At 40.7% G+C, this 24,576-nt stretch overlaps 1 protein-coding gene and 1 pseudogene across 1 annotated transcript in view; one reads left to right on the top strand and one right to left on the bottom strand.

Annotated features, from left to right (window-relative positions):
- The window catches only part of HGFAC (HGF activator), a 43,821-nt gene that overhangs the window by 9,429 nt on the left and 9,816 nt on the right, over positions 1 to 24,576 (top strand). Inside the window, exons 4-10 of the mRNA XM_009686179.2 lie at positions 775 to 848; positions 5,924 to 6,037; positions 6,962 to 7,093; positions 8,544 to 8,654; positions 20,134 to 20,308; positions 22,585 to 22,670; positions 23,621 to 23,861. Of these exons, the coding sequence (XP_009684474.2) occupies positions 775 to 848; positions 5,924 to 6,037; positions 6,962 to 7,093; positions 8,544 to 8,654; positions 20,134 to 20,308; positions 22,585 to 22,670; positions 23,621 to 23,861 (933 nt within the window). The remainder of the gene's footprint in view (positions 1 to 774; positions 849 to 5,923; positions 6,038 to 6,961; positions 7,094 to 8,543; positions 8,655 to 20,133; positions 20,309 to 22,584; positions 22,671 to 23,620; positions 23,862 to 24,576) is intronic.
- LOC138067245 (cytochrome b-like) lies at positions 13,458 to 14,392 on the bottom strand (annotated as a pseudogene).

Genomic DNA, 24,576 nt, shown 5'->3' with positions numbered 1-24,576 from the left:
AAGGAACTGGTTGCAAAATATGTTTGCCACTGAAAGCCAGGAAAAGTCCCTCTGTGGACAAAGTCTTCTGCCTCTGCAGAGTGTTAAAGGTAACAGACAGGGATCAGAAATCGATTGGGTCCTGTTCTGATTGTTTTGTAATGAATAAAGGAGATGTAATTTACTTGCTCTGATTTTGGCTTTTATTCTTTCTTTTTTTAATTTTAGAAAGAGAAAGTAAGTCAAGTTTTTCTGGAGGATTCACTGGAGATCTCAGGTTCTGCTTCTACATCTCATTCTTAATTTATCTTTAGAGAGAAGTGGCGCAGAGCATCTTGAACAAAAAAATCTTATTTTTTCTCAGGTGTTTTTTTATAGAGAGCTTGAATTAAACAGATTTTAATTAGGGAAAAAAGTCTGAATTTCGAGGGGATCAGCTGAAAAGAGTGAAGACCACATAGCTTCAGTGCAAAAATGTATATTTGGCATTTCTAGACTAGTAATAAAAAGAAGGCCCTTGCATATAATGAAGTAATGCTTTTAGGGGCACAGTGGTTTGCAATGGCCCTCAGCCTGGAAACCCTCATGAGCATCTTCCTCTTGGCAGAATCTTTATTTAAAGTAAGAATTCCCACAAGGCTGCTCACAGATTCCTCCACCAAGAGCGGGGGCGAGGGGAGAACGTCTCGTGCTCGCCCTTCGTGCTCAGTGCTTATGAAGGATGCTCCTGCTTCAATTAGTGCGACATTCAGGTTGTTTAAAGCTGCGCTAAACTGCATCTTTGATTCTTTTTAGGTGTTCAACAACACACAACTATGACCGTGACAGGCAATGGGGATACTGTGCTTCGTTACCTAAAGACTACTCAGGTAAGGCAAACCACTGCTGAGTTGCTCCAGATATCTGGCTCCTACTTTGCCTTCTTCGGTAGGAAGGAAGGGTGTCTTCTGTGCTACTTTTATCTGCAACTGAACAAACCTTGACATTAACTGTTTCCGGAGTCTCTCAGTGACTCCCCATAGCCATAGCATAAGGTTGTGCTATCTTTAATATACTTGCTAGTGACCAGTTTGAAGTCATGGAAGGAAATTATGGCCGTGCCAACATGGAAACCTGAACTCCTGTGGAGGTCGAGCACAGCGGTTGTTGTTTTCCTCTCCCGCACAGCTTGGACGGGCCTTTTAGCTTTCTCCTCACTTAATCAGTTACATTTTCTGGCTCCAAGGAATTAAAGTTTTTAAAAGGGGCAGAAACATTTCCCACCCCGTACAACACATTTCCATCACCTACAGCTATCCTTCCTCAAGGTCTCAGAGAAAAGTGCAGGCCTTCAAAAACAGCCTCCCTCACTTGGGAGAATACAAGGAGGTAGGTGCACCCATGGCAGGACTACTGAGGAACAGTGCAACGATTACTCAGCTGAGCAATGCCACAGCTTCATGTGGTCACCATGCTCAAGTGCTGCAACCACCTCACTCTGATAGTCCGTCTGTCTAAAACAGGAAGCCAAGGTCTGCGGCAACCTCTCCTTTCTCTGTAAGTCAATTTTAATTGAGTGGGTTGTTTATTTTTGCAGAGCCTGACCTTGTAAAATGCAGACTACTAGCCACCGTAAGGTCCTCGTAACTTCAGTGGAAACGGGGGGGGATTCTGAAAGGAGACCGGAGCGTTATAGTCTGTTCCTAGGACATATTTTAGACTAAAGATACATTGGGAGTCCCCTTTCTCAAACAAATTATATCACAAGACCATGTTGTCAGATACCCTCTTTTCCACATGGCCCCATAAATAGCCTGTGAGTGTCTTAGGGCAAAATGAAACAGGTTTACTCAAAAGGGTACAGAGTGCCTTTGTCTTGCAGAAATGGCCTGTCATCTGACAGAAACGACACTTGCCACTTGGAGTGGCAGTTTGCAGCCGCCCCTGAGCTGAAGAAAGTATTGCATGAGGGTCCCTGACACACTGAGTGAATGCACTAAGTCCCAGACTATTGTCTGGGCAACGCGCATCTCCGTCCTCAGCGGTACCTTGATAGCTAGCTTGTCTCTGTCTCCCCAGCTTCAAATTTAATGAGCTGGCTGCTTGTGCATCTCCTTCTGAGGCATCTAACTCATTCTGTTCATTTTATAAGGAACCTACATCTCTAGTTCTCCATTTATATAGTGACAGACCAGCACTGAAAAGTTCAGATATTGCACTGATCAAACCTGATGCACCTAAATCTATTTTTGGATGTGCGTCTAAATGCCGATAATCCTCTTTTCTCCTTCATACTGCTTTCAAATGCAACCTGTCTTGTTTAGTCTGCAGGATCCACCTAGATAGCCTCACAGGGTCCCTTCTCACTTTCAAATGAATGGCATGTTTTTAGCATTCGCTCACAGGGAGTTTTCCGTCTTGTCAGGAGCCCTATTGCCAAACTGATTACAGTCTACCAGGACACTTGAAAAGCCAGTGTTAGCTGAATCATACTGAGAGTCTAAAATGAAGTGGTGTGCAGCAGCATCACTTTAAACTTAACAACTTCAAATTATTTTCCAACCTGGCTTTAAAACAGATTAACAGGAGATCAGAGACAAATGACTTAACCCCAAAGCAAGTAGCAACATCAGTGCCTTTGTAATGCAAGCATGTCAAACAGGGATGTATACTTTATGGACAGTTTGCACTCAAAAGAATCTAGTTATGAGTGTTTCACTTACTTATTAATGAATGTCCTCCCAGAGCTTAAAATGTTGGAAGCAGTAACTAGTGACTGCTTTGATCCCCAGTGAAACACTAACTGTCCAGGCGGTTGGTTAACAGGAAGGCTCCTGCCTCACCCTCATCTCTCTCCCTTCTTTTACATCCTTACTGTTTTTATTTTTCCCCTCCTAAGAAAGCAAAGATTTTCCAGGCCCTTTTCATTTCCCACTGTAGTCTTTCAGGTCATGTTTCTGTTGTGCTGTTTCTCCATTGCCATGGAGAGATGCAAACCATCCCAGCATTATCTGCTGCTCCTCTGTGCAGGAAAGCACAGGGCTAATGCACAGCTGCCACCTGAGTGCAGCGTGCCACACAGACCCCCTAGTTAAGCTTGCACAACTGTCATCACTTTTGGGCCCCGAGACAGTCCATTTGGCCAGGGTGAGTATCTGTCCAAACCCAGTATCTGCTTCTCCAGGCCTTCCCAGCGAAGCTGGAGAGAAGGTGGTCAGAGGTGTCCCACAGCATGTGTCTCCGAGTCCCTCTGAGGGTTGGATTTGCCAGGGAGCACTGAATCCTCTCCTTCTCCACACGTCTGGCTGGGCAGTGCCTTGTGCCAGCTAAGAAGGAAGAAGCAGTCAGACAGAATAATACTGAATTTTTAAATCTGACAAATATATGAGTTTATTGTGAAAAAAAAAACCCACTGAAATATACTACATTCTTGAGGGAATCTCAACCACTTTGCAGGCACTTGAAAAACATGAAAAAAAAAATATTTAGGGGGAGGGGAAGAGAAAGTATCCTTCAGCTATGAAAGGTTTGTGTATATACACCAGGGTGGGAAAAGGGACTGCTGGAGAGCGAAGGCTGAAGCATAGACTCTCTCCAGATCCAGCCTAGCATGTGTACATAACAAGTTTACTTGAAATCATTGGGGCTGCTTACAAATTAATGTTGAGCAAGTGTTTAAGGCACTGATCTAGAAAAACACTTCTGCCAACTTCCAGAGAAAGTTTAACCCAAAAGCCCTTAGCTTCAGGATAAAGCTAAGCTCATGTACAAAAGCTCTGCTGAGCGGAGATGATAGCACTGCATTCATCAGAGCCAGGCTTCACAGTAATCACACGCTGAAGCACTGGTTCAAAGCCTATTGAAAGCAGCGGGAGCTTTATGACTGCCCTCAGTGGTCATCTGTTCAGGCTTCAGCAGGATCCTCCACCCTGTGCCCCAGAAATCCCCAAGGAGTGCCGGTGCAGGAACCGATGAGGGACTGCTGTCACACGAGGGGGACTCGAGGGGCTCAGCCCCGCTGTGCGTGGGCAGGCTGGGAGCCTGGGCTTCATCTGAGCCCCTTCAAACACATGGGCCTGATGGGCTGTGCGTATGCATAAATGCCCCTGTCTGTGGGACTTCCAGCTCTTAGGCAGTCTGTTAAGACTACTGCTTCAACTGGGCTGCTGAGTGTCTGGAAATCTTGGGCAAATGGCCAAAAACGCAGGAAGGCCCAGATGGGCCTTGTGACTTCTGCAGAAAATGCCAGATAGCAGTTTTTTTTAAGGGATGCTTGGACTGATACGGAAAGAAGAACTAGAACCATGTGGGCTGCACATGCAGAAGGAAGAGCATCATCCTAGGAGTGACTCTGAGGAAGAGCAGGCTCAGTTCTCGGGAAGGCACGTGGCAGAAATAAAAAGCTTTGGTGAGAAAATGTGGTTAGAAAGGTGAGACAAGCTCACTGCTTGTTCGGCAGAGCCTCAGAGAGGAGAAGCTGCAGTCAAGGAGACTGTTAGCAAGCACCAAGTGTTTTTCCCGTGAGATGGATGCATTGGGGGACTCCCGTGAGAGTGGGGATGCATTGGGGGACTCCAACAGGAACAGTAAGGGAAGACTGAAAGTGCTCTCTGCAGGTTTAGTGTGGGTACAAAAAATGACCTGAGTGCTGCTGTACTAGAAGATGGCCTGAAGAACAAGTCATGGTTTGAATGTGACAGAATAGGGAATACAGAATTTGCCTTTGAAGAAACATTGCAGCATTAAAAATTTCATAACTATCAGGTGGCAGGAGCAGTAGAGTAGTCACTGCCTTTACATGCCCTCCTTCGATGTTATCCTGCAGTGAAACTACCTGGGAATGCAGCCAGGACAGGTATTTGATATCACTTACACCACCGCACTCTGAAGCAAAAATGCTGCTCTCGGCAGAGGGACCTTCACATTCACACTGCTGCAGCAAAGTTCAGGAACGAGTCTTAAGTGCTCTGCATCAGCTTTGCATGTGTGTGGCTGCATTTTTATATGTTGCATGTTATGCTTAGCAAGACATTGTCTAGTTGAAGGAAAACTGACTCTACAGTTCCCCTTGGAGTGTTTGATTAGCATTCAAAAAGAGTATTCAAATGCAGTCAAGCTGCTGGGCCAGCTCTTCAGCAGGTATACATGTGATATTAGTTGACTTCAGGGAGATATACCCCGTGACACCGTTTAAAATCAAGAACTTCTGCTGGCCAACACTAAGGCTCTTACAACTTTTACATTGCACAGGGATGAGTGTGTAATCTTGGCACCCTCCCTCCTCTCCCACCTAGTTTTCCCATGATTTAGAAAATTCCTTTAAAATATAGAGATATACTGGACTGGGCCAGTTTAATCTTGTTTGGTCTGACTTATTTAGCTGTGCCCTTTTTCTCCAAAACTTTTGGCTTTATCCAGCTGTCCATTCATTTTAGAAATAATCCAAAAATCCATAGCAATTTTTTTTTCTGTCGGGAACTGCCCTTTGTGTAATTTGAAAGAGAGATGCATAATCCCAGTCGTTTATGCTGAAATGTGAAATATGCAGGCCAGTGGTCTGGGCAAAAGAAACGCTCCAGCCTCCCCTCCCCAGTGTAAAGGCACAGCTCCATCTCGTGGGCATTTGTCCCATCTCCTTCCTGATGGTACTGGCAGCCCCGGCAACCTCATGCCTCCCTGAACCCTCCAGCGTGGGACAAGTTACTCTGGGCGAAAAGGTTCAGCTCAGTGATTTACTACTATATGAAAGTTTTTGAAAGCTGGGTAAATAGAGTTGCTATGCAGCTTAAAACAAAAACAAGTTAAATTGGCTGGATAAACATTGTTTTAGTTAGATTAATAGGTGGCGTTAAAAATGACAGTGCGTTGACCCAAAACGGTTAATGTAACCAAGCCGACGCCTAGCACAACAAAGCGTGGCTTATCTGGCTGTTATTAACACTGACTTCTTATGTGGCGTTTCTAGATCACTGTGCAAACAACCCTTGCCAAAACGGCGGGACCTGTTTTTTTGCTCATGGCCATCAGATGTACCACTGTGCCTGTCCCGAGGAATTCACAGGAAAGGACTGTGAGATGAGTGAGTATCTTCTTCCGTGAGGTGCTACAAATAAGTAGAGCTTATTAAAGTTGGCTTAATGAAAAGGTAGTGCTGTTGTGATGGGAGAGACCACTGCAGCATGAGTGTTTGTGTAGGCGGGTTTCCAAATGGTTATGACAGACAACCCATTACTGGCAGGACAGTTGAAAATAGCTTGATTATACAGTTATAAATCCAAGTATGTTCTGAGCCAGTGAAGTATTAAACTATGGGAAGCACAAAGCGCCTCTTCCCCTCCCTTTGCTGATTTTAAGATTTAAATATCACTTACATGTTTGGAAACGACTAATAATACCATCTGGTAGGTAGGGTAGGGAAATATGAAAAAGCAGCAAAATTTGAGGTGACACCTTGTCCCTTATGTATATGCAGACATAGGACCATTAAAATTTTTACTGCTATGGCAGCTTTACAAGTATGCAGTTCCTCCACCTCCAGCGGATTTATTTCCAAAAGAGGTCTCAGGCCAAAAGGCTTTGCTTGGGTTATTCCTCCAGTTTTACAGCCGTTGATGTCAGTTGTGTCACTCCCAATTTACTGCACTTCAGGAGAAGAATTGGCTTTTACACACAGGGTTTTTTCAGTTGTGCTTGCTGTTGTTTAGTGAAGCCTTTTTTTCTGCAGCTTTAGACTTCTCTCCTGATATGTGCAAACATGCCTTTTCAGTCTTGGTGCTCCAAAGCACTAACTCCATCTCAGCCCATCACCTGTGAGAATTAACATCTTTGCCTGCAGGTACTTGGAGTGGCTGCTACAGTGGCTGCTTCAGTGGCCTCCACGCCACGGTGGTTGGCTTGTCTGAGAAGCACTGCCAACAACCATATGTCTGTTCAACAAGATGGTGCCATCCCTTGCAAGAAATAACCTCTGAAAGCCTGTGTTATTTTTTACACTGTGTTTTAGAGAAATGTTTTGACGACAGTCTCCATGAGTTCTTCGATATGGACATGAGCTGGTCAAGAACCCAACAAGGAGTGGTGGAGCAGTGTGTCTGTGTGGATGGCCACACTGAGTGCCAGCAGATTGAACACCAAAGTAAGGGGCAATGCTGCCTGGGCAGTATTTTGTATTACCTCTGTCAACCTGCGTGGAGTGGGGATAAATGAAAGTAGGGATGTCAAAGCCCTAGTGGTGTTATACACAGTAACGCTGCTTTTGCAGCCCATGTACCCCACGAGAGAGAACATTTTAACTTTCCTTTCCATGTATGAGCAGTAACATTGATCCAGGAAATCACTTCAGTATGTCCATCCTTATTTGAGGAAGCAATTGAACACTTTAAGCTGAATTTTAGGGACACACCCACATTCTTTCTTCAACAGGGATGTGATCCCGAGCTGCGACACGTAAGAATGTGCAGTAGATTAAATAATAGAAGTGGTAAAATTTCTGACCTTACGAGCTTTGTTCCAGAGCTGTGATGTGCCTGCGAGCCACACCCTGCCCTACTCTTTCCTTGCACACCTACAAGCTTCTTAAACTGTCATCTCACCTCTAGGGTGTCTTCCCAAGCCTATCCTGCTCCTGAGTTCCCAGCGTACGGACTGTACCCACCTCCAGCATCCCATTGGCCCTGCATCTGCCCCCAAGCCCCGTCGCTTTTGGGTGGACGTACCCATTCCTGGCTAGGGTGATGCTTCTGAGGTTTTGCAGCCTCCTCCTGATTTGGTGGCTGCCAGGGGTCGGGTGCAGCTGGTCACCTAGCTGGAGGGCATGTGCTTCAGGTATCACTTATCTGATGAAGCCAGCATGGCACCTCTGTTTTGGAAGAGGCAAGAGAGAGGCCTCATCTGCATATGAGCTGCAGTGTGGCTACCCTGTCATTCAGCCAGGTTATGCAGTCTGCTAATTATGACTTTTATCCTGCCCAGACTCCCAAGTAGCTTGCAATACTGAGTAAGCTGCATAAAAGCCCTTTGAAATAGGTAAGAGCTTTAATTCCCACTTTACAGAGCTGGAAAATGAAGCATGGAGAAAATCTGGCTTTCTGGAACACATTGTGAGTCTGTAGGAGAGCTGGGAAAATCACTGTAACTTAATATTTCCTTTCTGATTCCCAGTCACAGTTTCTAAATACCTGACCAAGCTCACTCCTAGACAACTTGTTATAAATGTTAATGCAGCCTAGGGGCAAACTTGGAATTGGCAGAACCCTCTGTACACAAAGAAATGCTAATACCACCATCGCCACCACTAGTAAAATAATCATCACCCCTGTTTTATCTCCTGTTCATTGATAATATTTTCAATAGCTATGCTGACATTATTCAATAAAAACAAAAACAGTGAGCCAGGCCTCAGTGGGAATATATAAATCAGCATAGCTTCCTCGTCTTCAGTTTGTATCAACTGTAGGTCTCAGTAAAAAGGGAAAACGTTCCCCCAAATATACATACACAGAGAAGGTGTACTAAAATAAGCTAAACTGGACTGCTTCTCTTGTATAGCCTGTATCTTTCATTTGACGTCTAGTTTCTGCTTGTAGGTTGCGTTCAAAATCCTTGCCTGAACGGTGGTGAATGTAAAATGATTACCTTCAATAGGAAAATTGTCTGTGATTGCAAAGGAGATTATGTAGGAAAGTACTGCAATATTGGTAAGTATAACAAACTGCTGGGGAAGGGGGCAATCCAGAGTTTTCACATGTGTGTGAGGCCGGTGTTTTCCAGCCGCTCTGTTGTATTCTGCCTTTGCAGATATTTCGCGTAATGACTGAACTGGAGGGTCATGCAGAAGGTAGCACACAAGTATTTAATGCATTCCTCCAGTGTAAAACATAACACATTCTTCTTCATCGAGACCGTGATTCTACAAATATTTATTCATGTCCTTAATTTTATGGAGAATTAGCCACAAAAATTTTAATCCAGTTACTCATGCCCATAAAATTGAGCACATGCTTCAATCCTGTAGGAGTGGAGCCCCAGAGTTGTATGCTAGTACAAACGCTTCTTCACCAATTCATGTGTTTTATGCTGTCCCCTCATGAAGTAAGGATTTATATTCTGAAAAAATTTAGCAGCTGGCTATATTTGGTAGCCTTAGATTGTTGCACAAGAAGTAGATGAAGATAAAAGGGCACACATTTTATTTTGGTTGTCCTCCACCTTAAATTAATAGCGCATTTAACTCAGCATAGCTTGGCTAAATATCCTTATTTGCACTGATGGATTGGGTAAGAGAAATCTGGCTTTTGATCCTCCTTGTTAGTTCTGTGTTGCTTCTTGTTTGAGGCTGCAGAGGTTTTAATATAACTCTCCTATAGAAGATTTAACATTTCTTGCTGGAGGGGTGAAATCTATTAAATCTGTGCACTATATCTTCAAGTTATATCAGTAGCTACTTTTCAAATACAGCGAGTGTTGTGCATAGCATGATTCTTGCACGTCCCTGGTCTACGAGGAGGAAGGAGATTGTAGCTCTGCCTCTGTGTCCTTTAGCTGCACTAGTAGAGGCTTGTTGCAGGCTTTGCCGATGCCGTTGCATGGGTTTGGGTGAGGGGCACGTGTGCAGCCTGGGAAGGACTCTGCACTGCTCATCTTCAGAGGAAAGTGCTTTTCAAATACATATTTAGTTATCAACGTCCCATGCCCAAAGCTGCGAAGCTGTTCGTAAGCGTTGACAGAGTGTGGCCTGGATTACAAATATCAGGCTGACAGTGTTACAGCTCTAATTCTGGTATCTGTCTGACTAGCTTCGAGCAAGAAATAAGCAGGTGCTCTTTGATTACTTGAAAATAATAAAGCAAGCATTTGGTTTGCTAAACAAATGGCTTTAGATGCTCACGATCCATCTGCATTCGGCTGCCTAACACCCACACACAAAACAGGGAACTGAAAGAGTGTGTTTATCTGTCAGGGCCTCGCAAACAAGTTTAAAAATGAAAACGTCTTTGCCAGGATTTAGTCATTATAAATTCAAGCAAATAAATTAGTGCTGGGGTCTGCTGACCTGATAGTAACATCAGACAAAAGCAACAGCGTTCTGATGAAAGCACCAGGGGTTTGCAATCTCACAGTATGTGGAATTGATTTTTAAATATATGTTGGATTAATTTATTCTTCAACCCTTCAATTTGATGCTGTGAGCACAGCTGGCTTTTCTCTTTGTTTTGCTTTTTGCTATCTTGTATAATGTTCCTTGCCTAACAGGACTGAGTTTTGAGCTTACCCTTAAATCTGAATAGCCTGTGGTTATAAAGCTTGATTCAAAGAAAGTTACAGCATGTTCAAAATGTAATTTATTCTAAATTATTCATTTATAGAGTCAACCTTAACCCCAAGATGTGATCCAAGAATTTCTTCTCTTCCAAAAAAGGAAAACAATCAGCGTAGTAAACGCGGAGTACCCCAAAATGCTGGGTTGTGATATCTCTGAGATCACAGTGATGTCTTTTGCTCTTGACATTTACAAAGACTAACCAATTTTAATATGTTTTTAATAGAAGAACGGCTAATTTTTTTTACCAGCACATCCACATATATTAATAAATGAAGTGCCATCCTGGGTTAGATCCAAAGTCTAATTACTATTGAGACTCCAGCGTAGGCAAAGTAGAGGATGGCTGAGGAGTAATGTAAGTAGCCGCAAATGTACTGAGAAATATTTCTCCTCATTTGAGGATTTTTCTCAGCAGAAGGCTGAGCCATCATATTTCATATTCCTTTACCTGTTTTCCACAGATTAGTCTGAATGCTTTAGCACTCATTTGTGCTTTTGCCTTTCACAGCATGCTGTGTCAAGAAGTTCCAGAATTTAAAAAGCTGTGATGAGAAGCAGCATTGGCTACTGTTAGTTTAAAGCCAACTGCCTGATCATTTCATTTTTCCCTGCTTCGTACTGTGAATAACAGAGATTAATCATAATTTCCGTGATTTTATAGAAGTCTATTTGTCTGCCTGTTAGTTATCTCTTCTTAAAACTACGGAGTCCCAGTCAGGGCGCAAAATCACCTCTCCCCTGTTCTTATAATTCTCCTGCAAGCAACCGTTAGAGCCAAACCCTTCTCATAAAGGTTGTGCAATTGCTGAAAAGTTATGAGCTGACTTAAAAAATACAGGAGGTGGCAAATGCAACACAGTAGATATAAGTAACAAAGATCTATATACAAAGGACTGTGTCTAATATAGATTTCTATTCTTTGTAGTAGTACATTATTTTCTAGACCTTATAGAGGAAGCCGCCAGTACTAAAGAAAGAACTTTCATCTTAAAAATATTCTAACACAATTTATGCATAAGATTTCAGTGAAGCATAATTCTAAAGGTAATTGCATACTAGATAGTAGAATTAGATAATAGATATTTGAATTAGATACAAAAATCGCTCCCAAAACAGATGCCGTTTAATGTTATTCAAGGATCCATTTTTAATTAAGTTTAATTCACAATAATTGCACTTAAATATGCACTTGTAAATTTTCGGAAAGAAACCATTTTGGTGTTAAGAGTAACTCTGGAGACACAGCTCTTGATGAGGGAGCTCTGAATCCAGGCTCTATGTGAAAAACTTAAAATGAATTATCTAACAACCTGTTAGATACCTGTTTTATTTGTACTGAAAGTGTTACAAAAGGGCCCAGGCCCAGCCACATGGGCGGTGATATATGTGAAGAAGTGATAAGTAAGCAACCTGTGAGGGTGATATTTTTACCCCCAGCCTAAGCTGGTATAGTTCTAGCCTAGTAGTCAGCTGAAAGGGGATTGTGAAGATTAGTTTTTTGAGGCGAAGTTTAACTTCATGGGAGGAGATAACTGTCTGTCAGACGGTTATAAATAAGAAATTGTAAAATTACATCGATACTTTAGGTTTCTTTGTAGAGGTAGGAGCCATGGTAGAGATGTTGGCTGAATATAGCGGAAGATAAAGGAAAAGAAAGAGCAGGTGCTACTTGTCCAGAGGATACAGGCTATTCACTTCTGCTAGGTATTTACGCAGATGTTAAAGAGGTTAGTGGAGATGTTGAAAAGGAGTTGTAGAATTTTTTTTGTTGGGGGGTTGGTGCCTTTAGGTTTCTGTGGTTGAAAAACCATCACTGTGTTCAGACTGCAGGCTTCAGCTGGAGTGCAAATGGAAGCTAGTATGTATTATGCTTAACTTCGGGGTTAATAGTGGTTTCTTCCAATCCTTTTCCTCCTTCCTGTGGAGTTCTTGCTTTGGTGTTGTTTTTTCGATGTAGGATGCTAGCTAATTTGGAGGTCTCATTTTTATTTTTAGCTTTATTCTTGATTTTTTGGGGGGGTATGTTAGTAGGGTTTATTTATTCTGTTTCATTAGTTGCCAAGCCTTTTCCTGAAACATTCAGTCTGTATTGATAACTTTATTGTGTTAGTGTTGATTGGAGGAATAGCTGGTAGTTATATGTGGGTAAGTGAGGCGGGATTTAGCTACTCAACTGGATTTTGTGTTTAGAATCATTTTATTCCTTGGGTGATACAATGTTCTTGATTGCTAGTTGGGGTTTCCTGGGGGAGCTTTTCTGTTGTGTTAGAATGGATATAGCAGCTATTCAGGGTCTTTTCTTGTGGAACTATTTCTGAAAGTTGGGTAATAAAACCATTGGGATTGATGAGTTGAGGGTAAATTTCAGTGCTTTTTGTGCTTAAATAGGTGATGCGGTGGGAGGCAAGCATAGGAAAAGTCTGTTTGGATTTGCAGCGCTGTGGTTGTGGGTTACAGGAGACGCTAGGCTTGAGAGTGTTGGGAGGATGGCACGGGGCTATGTATTTTGAGGCGTCTTGGATTATGTGCTTTGAAGTTTCTTGGGATTAAGGTTTAGGTAAGAGTAATGTTTTTTCTAGTATTTTGTTCATGATGAAATATGAAGTTTTGGGGGGTATTTTTGAAAATCCTTCAGTAGTGTTTGTTTGCTTGTTAGGCTATGGGTGAAGGGATTAGAGGGATAACATAGCTTTAAGGAAAGCATGGGTTGGATGCTAATTGTGGTAGATATACAGTTATATAAGAAGATGAGTGTTGCTTTATGTCAGAAGTAGGTTGAGGATTTTTAGAAAAGTAAGATGAGTGAATAGCTGAATATATAATTACATGCAGGAAAATAAATGTCTTGGCCACATCTTTGAGGGTTAAACTGGGGGAGTCTGACATAATAAAAGCAGACAAAAAAAGACAGGGAACCCACCTTTTTAGCGGTTACATGCTTGACTGAAATAGAATGTTTGCAGTTTTCTGCCAAAAAAGGTTGTTTATTAAAGAAATTCCATCTCTAAGGGCAGGAGGGGAAGGTTTAAATCTTTCTCTTCTGAAACTTTAAGAAGTTCATGAGTCTTAACTTTTTGGTTTATGTTTACCAATGTTATTCTGCAATCTACTAGAATGCTTTCAGGTTCGTGTTTAATTCTTTATTTTCTAGGATTCCAGGGAAGAAAAAAGTAATAGGGTGAAGTATAATAACAAGGTGAGTTGGTGGAAAATAATAAAAGGATATTCAACCAGCTGGCTCCCCATTGAAGTATGTCTACTTCTAATAGTTGAAGAGGATCTGTAAGTGCGGTTGGGATGTTTTCTGCTGTTTGCATGTGTGGAGCATTGGGATTAGTAATAAAATTAGGATGGAAGAGAATAAAGCTAGTGCTCTGCCAGGGTTGTTAGGGCTAGAGCATAGATGGCAGAGCAGATAAAAAGTAACATTATGGTTTGATGTAGTTTGGAGGAGTGACTAGGTGGTTTGCAGGGGTAAAGTTGTATGGGTCCCTTAGGAGGTTATTGAAGGTTAGGGCAAGGGTTAGTAAGGCAAAGATAATTAAGAGAAAGCCTATGGTACCCTTGCAGAAAAAGCAGGGGCGGGCTGGGATTTTACCAGATTTTGAATTGTTTCAAAGAGAGTTGCTTGAGCTAGTGTCATCGAGGAAAAACTAGGTATATTAGGCTGACACCTGTAATGATAAATGGTAGGAGAAAGTGAAAGACAGAGAAGTGAGTGAGGATGGCATTACCAATGGAAAATGCCCCTCAGATTCATTGCACTAAGATAGTGCCAATATAGGGGATAGCAGAGAGGAAATTAGTGATAACTGGCTTCTCAAAACAATATTTACAGAGGTGGTAGATGGGAGCAATAACAGCGAGGCTACTCCAATGTCTCAGGTTTCTTTTTAGAGTTAGGCAGTATAAAGGTCCTGGCTGATATAGAAGAAGACACAAACAAAGAAGAAGGGAGCACTGTCTGCATGGAGGTTATGGATGAATCATGTACGCTGGACATCTCGGCAAACTTGGGCTAGAGAAGAGAAAGCTAAGAAGACGACAGTGGTATAGTGGAGAGCAAGGAATAGCTCCACGAGGACTGAGGATAAGGCAAATACCAAGCAGTCAGCAAAAATTTATTCAGTTAGAGATAAGTGTAGGTGGGAGGTCAACAGAGCACTGCTTATTTTTTGGTGTTGGTGGGTACTAAAGTTTCTGTGGTAAAATACAGCAGTGCCTTTTTAGATGACAAATTTTTGCTGTAACCCTAGTACAAGCTAGTATGATTTGTTGATTTTTTTTTTTTGAATTATGTTTCATTTTAGGACCAGTAGCAACTGCTTGGTCCTTACTCTTACCATAGGGACCTTGGCTTGGCAGCAGTGTTAGTTATTGAGTGTTGGTTAACTCAAGGACTAACTGCAGTTTTAGTCCTATTTTGGTTTTATTTAAGAGATAGGACAGTAGTATTGGTTAATTTTTAATTAGTTTTAATAGAGCGTGTGCCTTTTCCTGAAATGTGAGGCAGCTGACATCCTTTGGTTCATAAAATCTGCTAAGTTGTATAATTGTTAATTAGGGAGATGGTTGAAGGGAAGATGTGGAAGACCTGTGGTATGGCAGTGCACAGGCTTTCAGCTCACCTCAAAAGTTTTCAGGCTCATATAGCGTTCCTTTAGGCTACAAAATTGACTTGCTCTTTGGACCATGCTCTTAAGATCTAAACACAAAGACCTACAGGTACAGGCAAAAGAATGGGAGCTTTGAATGCAAATTAGGCACTCAGATGCTTTTGAAAAATCCCATGAGGTAAACCATGCAAGAGGTAGATTCCCTATCAAGGTAATATAGCACTGAGATCTGTTTGTTTCTGCTAGAATTTCTTTTGCCTGCTTACTGACAATCTATTTCCTGAAGATGTTGCTCCTTTTAAATCTGTATACCTGGATATTTGATTGCATTGATCGCCCTGTAAATCATAACTGTTGTGCTAGAATTTAAAATTATCACTAGAAAAATGAAATTGAAAAAAAACCCCAGTCCTTCCTGTTATTTAGGTTATTACCCTTCCAAGCTGTAATAGAATACTAGGAGAGTTTATAGATTTCTGAACTTAAATCTTTATGTGAAAGGATTCAGCTTACTAAGAAAGGAGAAAGTAGATTTGTAGACTAGCTTTTAAGACGAACAGAACTCTCTTCAATTTTAGCTCAGTTGATCTTGTAAGCATTTGCAAGCGCAACGATATGAAGATACTTTGTAGGAGAAATACGTTAGTAAGCCTAGCTGCAGTGAATGGAGTCTGCAGTCTCCTGGAGTTATGACGCAACTTTAAGAGATCTTTTATGCTTTACAAATCCCTTTGTTTTCCCAGGACTAAACCAATTCTTGTTTTACATGTTAAGTTTCTACTAGATTTAATTCACTACAAAGGAACGCCAATTTTTCCAGTATTTCTGCATAGTTTTTGGCTCAGGCAGATTGTTTGTGTGTTTCATAATCAGGCTACAGTTCCAGTGGGGATTTATTTCAGTGTTAGGTGCTGTCAGCCTGGAGCTTTTGTTGCTATTCAATGCAACAAAATTATTTATTTTGTGCATTATTTATGTGCATTATTTGCTGTTACATTAAATCATAAGCCCAAACAGAAATACTGGAAAAAAAACACATACAAATATGTATATATAAAAATATATTGCAAACAAATGATAAAATTATAGAGTTTATTCTGAAGGTAAACCAAATTTTGCTTTGGGAAGATGATTAAGAGCAGTGCTAGGTAAACGTGAAGGTTTTTCAAAGCTCTCAGCATGGCTTTTTTGCATTTCACATGGGACTGTCTTGCTGCCTTACTGCTCTCAGAATACCTGAGGGGTTTTGAATGCTTTATACAATGAAGCAAGACACCTGTAAGAGCAATCTCTGTGAATACTGGAGACTCCTTTCCGTCACACATTTCTTGCCGGTTCAGACTAGTGGTTAGTTGTGTTTGCAACTAGGTAAGCAGCAGCTTCCTGCAATCCAAGCCTTTCGCAGCTTTCATCCCCGAGGTGAACTCACAGCTACTAGCTGTTTGCCAGGAAAGGCGTCAGGCAACTTGTAGGTGAATCACGCAAAGACTGTCCCTTCTGCAAACATCCAACCGAGCCGGAGCTCACCCAGGAAAGAAAATTAACTTACACCCTGTAAAGGGCTCCGAAACCGAACTGGATGTGTGCTTGAAGGACATTTTGGATGGAGGATGTTCTCCCAATTACACCAAGACTTTAGTTTAGTTCATGATTTTCCAAAGACCTTTTTCATCTGGAAAATTGGTAATTAAGACACGGGGGAAGATCTCTTATAAGGGCAGTTGTAAGCAGAGTGAGGGCTTTTATTCTTGTCCTCTTCCCCCTTCCTGCCATTAGAACTTACAGAACAATGCAGACTAGAAATTAATCTAACAAGGCATTTAATAAAATTATTACAGGTTGGGCAGGATTAAGACAAAGCATTATTGAATGTAAGGGTTTCCTAAAACTGTCCTGTCCCTGGATTAGCACCATCAGAGGGAAAAAAATATATTAACAGAATGAAATAGAATGTATGTGGCTGGCAAAAAATACGGTCAAGGCTCAAAAACATTAGCAAAATGGCTGACAAGATGTTTAAGGGGAAAAAAAAAACCCAAGATGCATTGTTTTCTACAGAAAAACTTCTGGAAGATACTCATAAAAATGTTCAGGTATGTAACTACAGAACTTGAGACACAATCTGGGGACAGAAGGATCTTGTCAAATGTTTTCAGGAAGTTAGCAATTTGAATTGGTTGGATAACTTCTGTTTTGATTTGCTTTTAATTTGGTTTAAGATCTGAAACTGCTTTTTACTGAGAATGTAAAACACAAAAACTTGGTGTGACATTCTAACAAAATGTGCCATCCCGACACAATGAGAACGTTTTATGTCAGTTACTTAAACCTCTGGGATTTTCAAAACAAAGCATAAAAGGGAGTTAGTTATTTTAATAGTTATTTTGTATTAAAAAAATTTTTTTTTAACCTAAAAAGAAGATATGGACATAGGTCTGCAGAGTAACTTGGAGCTAGGTTTTTAGGAAAGCAAAGTTCCCTCTGAAATTTTAGGCCGGTTCCACTCTGGCATTGATTGGCAGCACCAAAGGGAAGTGAATGAACAAGAGGATTACATATGTTCTGCCTTCCATTACTTTCTTCCACATAAGAAAATAAATATATTGCAGAGTTATGAGAAGCTGCAGGAGCTGTAAAGAATTCAGAGAGAACAGTTCCCAGTCAGAGCAATCCCTTAAAGCTGCTGAGAGCAGACCACCTACACACTGTTGCTGACAAAGAGGGAAAGGAGATTTTTCAATGCTGCAACAGTTGATAAAAAACTATTAATTAGAAGCAAAAGGGCTATAAAACTGCAAAAGTTCCAGAGAGTTATTTTTAAGAACCGTTTGTCCCTGAATTACAGAAGATAATATGAATTAGGCTTTGTGTATAATTTTTGCTGGCTTTAGATGCATAAGGAGGTGCCCTTTAACGAGGTGTGATGTGGATACTGTAGGGCTACTGCAAGCTTGTCAAATGAAGGTTGTTGGAGCGAAAAGCAGACTGATGGAAAGCTGCTGACGACTGTGTTAACCTGAATGTTTCTCTACAAGTTTTGAGATGAAGAGTCTCTACTCTATTCCCAAAATACTCCTTAGAAAACCAAAAACAAACAAAAAACTGTTTGAGAGCTATTACTGTTGATCTCAGCAAGCTCAGTATGTGAGCCAAACTTCTTCGTTACAGGGGAACATGAGGGATGATTTAGAAGGGGGCCAAATTCTTCCAGTTATAATCTCCTGGCAGCTTTAGCACTGACTGGCAAACATGCAAAACCAGAGGTACATTGGATTTTAAGGCTGACAAGGTTGAGCACAATTTGTAAACACCATCTGCAAGATGTCCAAGTCATTGGTATTGCAGAACATGGCCCTGATCCTGTTTTGAAACAGAATCTGTTGTTTCATCCTCCCAAAAGTAGGCAAGCTAAATCGTTTTGGAATGTAATAAATACAGCACAAATAAAAACAGCACCTGGTACTTCCATGGATAAATGAAAGAATTTAGCATACAGCATGATGGCAACAGACAGGCAAACAGAGCCTTTTAACTTGCTGCTTGCCCAGAAAATAAATGGCAATGTTGCCAAGAAATGGTTGCTATTACTGGAGATATAAATGGAAGACAGCTCTTTCTGATGTAGTCTTTTAAGATTATGGTTGTTAAAATACATGGTTTTTTTTTTTTAATATTATATTCACCCTTGCTGAAATAAAAGGAATTTGATTTAAAGGAGGGGGGGGGATCAGGAAATGCTGTTGCACCATCTCAGAAGTGTCTGCCAAGCCAAGCGAGGAAGACAAGTTGGCAAAGTATTTGTCTGCTAGCTCACATTAAATTCCCACACCAATGTCCTTGACATCATGGTCCCAAATTTATGCCATGTGTTTGCTTGTAATTTTGAGTTCTGTTGCTACACCGATGACTGAGGAGGATAATCAACACCAGCAGTTTATTACTGTAATTCAGTGTTGATTATATGCCCCATTTCCCATGCCACCTTATTCTGTCAAAATAAACACCTCTTTGGCAATAGCTGTCCACGTTGTGGGTTGTGATAGATCATCCTCACAGTTTCTTTCTCAATAGTTAAGCAGTATTACGGTATTATATATTTAAGTATGTTTATATGTTTAAATGAACATTCCAGCAGTCTTGCAGATGTCATGGATAAGTCAGACTGACATGGCTGGGATAAGAAACCCTCCGGAGCTTGGTCACAATTAATCCTCTTTGTACATTAGATGGTTTTGTGTTTCCTTTGGGATAGTCTGAGCTGTGTTTTGAGGTGTAGGCTTTCTGCTCAGGGTAGCTATTTGTATACAAATGCATCCCCATATGCCTTTCAGCCATGATGCTGGTATGTGCTGTTGATAGATCTTGGCAGCTGAGTATACAGGTCGCAGAATGTGTATGTGTCAGACCTATCTGAAGAAATACCCCATGTGCAGGTAACAAAGACATAGGTTTTGAATATGGGAATTCAACCTACTAGCTTAACTTTTGTGAAACTGGTGTATTTGCAATATGTATATGTATAAATGTGTACCTAAAAATATGTGTGTGTGTGTGTGTGCGCGCGTGTGTACACATACACACACATATACAGGTGTGTTTGAGGCTATTAAAAAAAGTCTTTTCCAAACTCATGCCTTTTAAGCATTCACTGGCTGGGCAGGATTGTTTTGGCTACCTTACAACATAGAGATCTCTATGTGAGCTGCCTGACTTAAACTCCCTTTATTGTCAATGGAGAACCAGTCAGTGCAGTTAAGAGTGTTTGGCAAGATTCATCTCATTTAAAAATGTCACCTAAAACAGGCTAGATCAGTTTTGCTCTAGAAATGCCCGTTTCTCTGAATTGACTAAAAAGGGAGCCTCCAGTTATGAGCTGAGTTGTAAGTGTCTAAAATTAGGCTAGATGAATCCCAACCATATTGCTGACTTTGGTGCAAGCTTGCTGACTAAATCTTCCATATACAGTAAAAATGTTAGGACTAATTTTCTGCCGTATTGCCTGTTGCATAGTTATCGGTGTATGTGTAAAATGAGGCTAACTCACTATTCATTTTAAATAGCAGTTTTTGCCACTCACTGTTTTTTAAGTTCTCATTTGCTGGAACAAATTCCTGCGAAAGGCAAAAGGCACTATAGAATTGGGCCCATTGACTCTCTTTTGGGGCCTCAGACATGAAATAAGTATTTATTTAACGTGTAATGTGTTCTGATCCTGACCCGTAAGCTATGTTTTGTCAGTGCCTAGCCATCGCTGCTATCTTGGCAATGGTACAGACTACCGAGGTACCGCGAAGACGACAATTTCGGGACACAGCTGCTTGCCCTGGAATTCAGATTTACTTTACCAAGAGCTTCATGTCGACAGTGTCGAAAAAGCAATATTGCTAGGCTTGGGACCTTTTTCTTACTGCAGGTGAGAAAAGTTCTTGTTTGTTGTGTATTTGTAAGCCAAGAGGTGGATGCACTGTGGGAGCAGCTTTGGCAGGGAGAAGAGCCAGGAATATCAAAGCAGGTGTTTCCCATATCTCGGAAAAGCTAGACTAACTTTAGCAGCCTGACACAAGGGATGTACGTGTGGAGAAGACTGGATCTGGTAGATAGGCTAGATCAAAAGCTGGGTCTGCCAAGAGAAGGCTAGACGTAAAATGATGTCTGGAATTCCTGGTCCTTTTTTTTCCCCAGAATTTTTTTTCACATGGGACCACAGCACAAAAAATTTGAAATTGTTCATAACTGTATATTCAAAAGGAGAAAGAAACGCACTAGCAGACTGAAATGGTTAATTTTTTATTTCAAATTCTTAAATTGTGAAATATGCAATATGAAAGAAGACCATTTTTTGAAAATGAAAAGTTATTTCAGAATGAGAAATCAAAACACTGTACTTACATAATGTCAAAATGGGATGTCAAATTTCTTTCTCAGATTTCTTCCAAAACAAAATTCTTGCGAAATAAGATTTCACAGCATTTTGATTTTGATGGAACTGCACAGATGAGAGACTACATTTTTACTAAAGCTTTCTGTTCAGTTATAATGCAAAGGTTTAGGGTATATAGGCTTTCTCTCATTTATGCTTCCCCTGTCTCTGAGGTCTTCATGAGATCGATGGATATTCACAAATAAAGGAAATGTTTCCATTTAGAGTGATTTCTGGAGACGAGTAAACGTTAGAAATGGTAAAGTTTAGATGCTTCTCCATAACTTACTGGCTGATCTGTATTTATTTTTTGTGTGTGTGGAAGTCAAACTAGAATTTCAGGAAGATCAGAATGTACTGTACTCCCTAATTTGTCTGGTGATGAAAAGCATGAGTGCTCAAAGTACCCCTTCTTCTCTGTGATCTAAAAGAAGCTAAAGAACAGTTCCCTATACCCTCCCTTAACGCAGACTGGCTTGCTTTCCAAAGCTTGGTCCTGATTCAAGCGCTGAAGTAGGAGATTTACAGTATCCCTGTACAGCATGGCAATTTATTGGGCACATACTTAGCGCTCTGATAAATACAGATCCCTTCGGTTTGTATCATTTCAGTGCAGTATTCCCTTGCAGATTTGAAATGCAAAGAATAAAATGGTGTAGGAGCTGATGTTATCATATTCTGTAGAGCTGAGAAAAAAGCTTTTCACTTTTGTCACTTTCTGGGGATATCTCTGCTATACTATATAATCCTGCAGATATCTCCTTCTTCAAATAGTCTAATTTAGAAACATTGTTGGTGGAAGATGACTCAACCTGTATTGCTGCTTCAGTTCTGAAAATGTGAAAGTGCTTTAATCTTTTTCTGAAGAGCAATCAGATTGAAAAGGAAAAAAAAAGTGAAGAATCTTAAAATAATAGATACTGTTTCTGATAAGTTCAATTGAAATTAGAATACTCTTTATCTGGAGCCCTGAACTACCTTGTCTGTTTTTTTTTTTTGGTTATTCTGAAGATCTTTCTCAGTCGTCAAAGTTTCCCTGTATTCTTGAATGAGTAAACTGGGCAAATTTCTGGTTACTTATGCAGCACTGGCAAAGACAGTTTTGCTGTGTCATGGAGAAACCTAGTGGAATCAAGTGAAAAGACCCATTTCACACAAAAGTAAAAAAGGGCTAAATTGATTTTTTTTTCTCTCTTAAAATGCTTTTGAGGAATGTAATATTTTCTTTAGGTTGTCTTGTGTTTCCACAGACTCTCCAGGGAATGTGAACCTGAGCATCTTCTTTTTCGCTAGTTATTCTTGTTACGGATTTTTTTAATGATTCTACCTGTGTTGGAATTTCCTCACTTAAAAAATTCAGCTCAAAAAGGAATCACTCCCATGGGATTTAGTCCTGAAAATAGCTGAGCTGAAATCTGCTAAAGTACCTCAGTGTGGGCTGCAGTTAAACCATGTGAACAGGCTCATGCATCCAAATACTTGCAGGAAAATTTTATTGGCATTGAATCATGTGCCTGCATTTTGGGTCCTGAAGAACCTTAGAAATCTGGCCTCTGAGTATATGCTCAACCAGCTTAGCTGTAAGCATGAGTAACCCTACTGAGAGGCTATTCGGGGCAGCTTTGTTAGGTCAGGTTCGGATGGCTCAGCGCTTGGCTGTCCTCTCAGTCCTCTGCATGGTGCAAGAGAAATAGCAGAAAACATCTAGGAAGTGTGGAACAACATTGTGGTTAATGCTTTGTAATTCATTCTCCCCTTGAATTAATTAGAAATCCAGATGATGATGAGAAACCATGGTGTTACATCATGAAGGACAACAGTTTGTCTTGGGAATATTGTAACGTTCAATCTTGTGGTATGTAAAGGTTGTCTTAAAATCCCTGTTATAAATTAATGGAGAAGATTTATTGATACGAAAACAAGTTTTCACTGTGCAATTTTGAATATTCTACTGTTCCCAGAATGTTAAATATTTTACTGTTTGCAGTAAATCAAATGACCACAACAAGCTGCTTTTGCATTTTTTGGAGTCATGATACAACATGAGATTTTTTTTTTCCTACAATACAGTAGTGTCACACTACCCCTTTCACAGTTTAGTGACCACAGTCATCCCAAGAGCACCAGAATTTCTGCTAGAACATGTAAGACTTCAGAAATGAATGATGCTTTGATACAAATTGTCCTTACTCAGGGAAGTAGGCTCAGAGGAGGGAACGGGCCTCTGTGAGTAAACAGAGGACTGCATCCTGACGGCATACGACGTCAAGTGTATTAATTCCAAAAACTAAAGAGGTCTGCTCTTCACCTTGATCAATATTTAACTGTTGTTAATGTTAAAGCAGGCCTTTAGAACAGTCATAATCTGAAAAGTCATTGTATAAAGCAGTCCTTTTATTCCACACTTATGATTCAAATACATGTGATTTATGACATTAACACATGTGATTATGACATTAATATTTGTCCTTGCCATTAGAATGACAAAGCTCAGACCAGTATATGAAAATGAAGATGTGCTGTGTTGTGCATTGTGTCTCTGCCAGTAATAAAGGTTATATCTGTACTGGTTAATGAAACAGTTATACATCCCAGGCGCATTTAATTTGTACTAATATATGTCTAGCCAAAGTGTTTGGCAGAGATATAGGTTTCAATCTCGCCACTCTCCTGAGTGAGATTCAGTTGCATGTGAACATTTAATGATAATCTAATGAGTCTTTATTTGAAAGACTCCTATGGAAGTTCCAGTCCTTAGAAATCACTAGGATTTATAGTCTGATACCGTATCTCTTTATATTTCAGCAAGCAAGGAAAGGAGGCCACCAGCTCCAGATACTGTGGATACTTTTGCAATTGCCAGAAGACCATGTGGGAGAAGACACAAAAAAAGAAGTTTTGTAAGACCCAGGATTGTTGGGGGATCTTCATCTTTGCCTGGATCTCATCCCTGGACAGCAGCTATATATATTGGAGAGAGTTTCTGTGCTGGAAGCCTTATTCAGACTTGCTGGGTGGTCTCAGCAGCACATTGCTTTGCTAACAGGTAAACTCATCTATTAGTATGACAGTAGGTCCCCTCCTCATAGTCACAGCCTGCTTGTGAATCACAACAAGCCTGAATTGCAACCACAAAAAAGAAGATGAGATTATAGAAGGCCAATGTTTTAAAGCAGATATGGGCAATTTGAGTGCAATTCGTGAGCTGACAAATACCTTGGAGACCTGTTCTCCCGCTAGCTTTTATCTTGTTCCTTAAGTAGTCTTAAAGAAGCTAAGTGACCTGATGAAAAGAATAAGGTAGTGCTGGGTCTAAGAATGGCAGGATGTAGAACAGGAGCTTGCACACATAAGTATCTAGGGAGGGGTAAAAGTATTTAGCTTCTTTTCAGTTACCTGGTTGCATGTTTATGCCTGCTCTGAGGTATAACAAAGATGACTACTCTCGTTGCTGTGTGATGCCTGCTCTGAGGTATAACAAAGATGACTACTCTCGTTGCTGTGTGTTATTCAAAAAGGCTGAAACAGCCAAGCAATGGTTTATTAGAGGCAATAAATTACTGTTGGCTGACAAAAATAGAGTGGGCTGAGCTTTTCCAAGAGCCAAAGGGTAGAATTGAACCACTGTTGAATTTTGGTGGGATTTCGGAGGCAAATTTCCTTGAAAGATTTTTTTTTCTTCCAGCTGTAGGACACTGGAGAAAATGTTGGCTATAGCTCTTATTTTATTTGAAATATTTATTTTTCCACAAATGCTGAAT

Source organism: Struthio camelus, chromosome 4 (assembly GCF_040807025.1).
Source record: "Struthio camelus isolate bStrCam1 chromosome 4, bStrCam1.hap1, whole genome shotgun sequence".
Taxonomy (NCBI): domain Eukaryota; kingdom Metazoa; phylum Chordata; class Aves; order Struthioniformes; family Struthionidae; genus Struthio; species Struthio camelus.
This window is presented reverse-complemented; position numbering and strand designations above follow the sequence as displayed.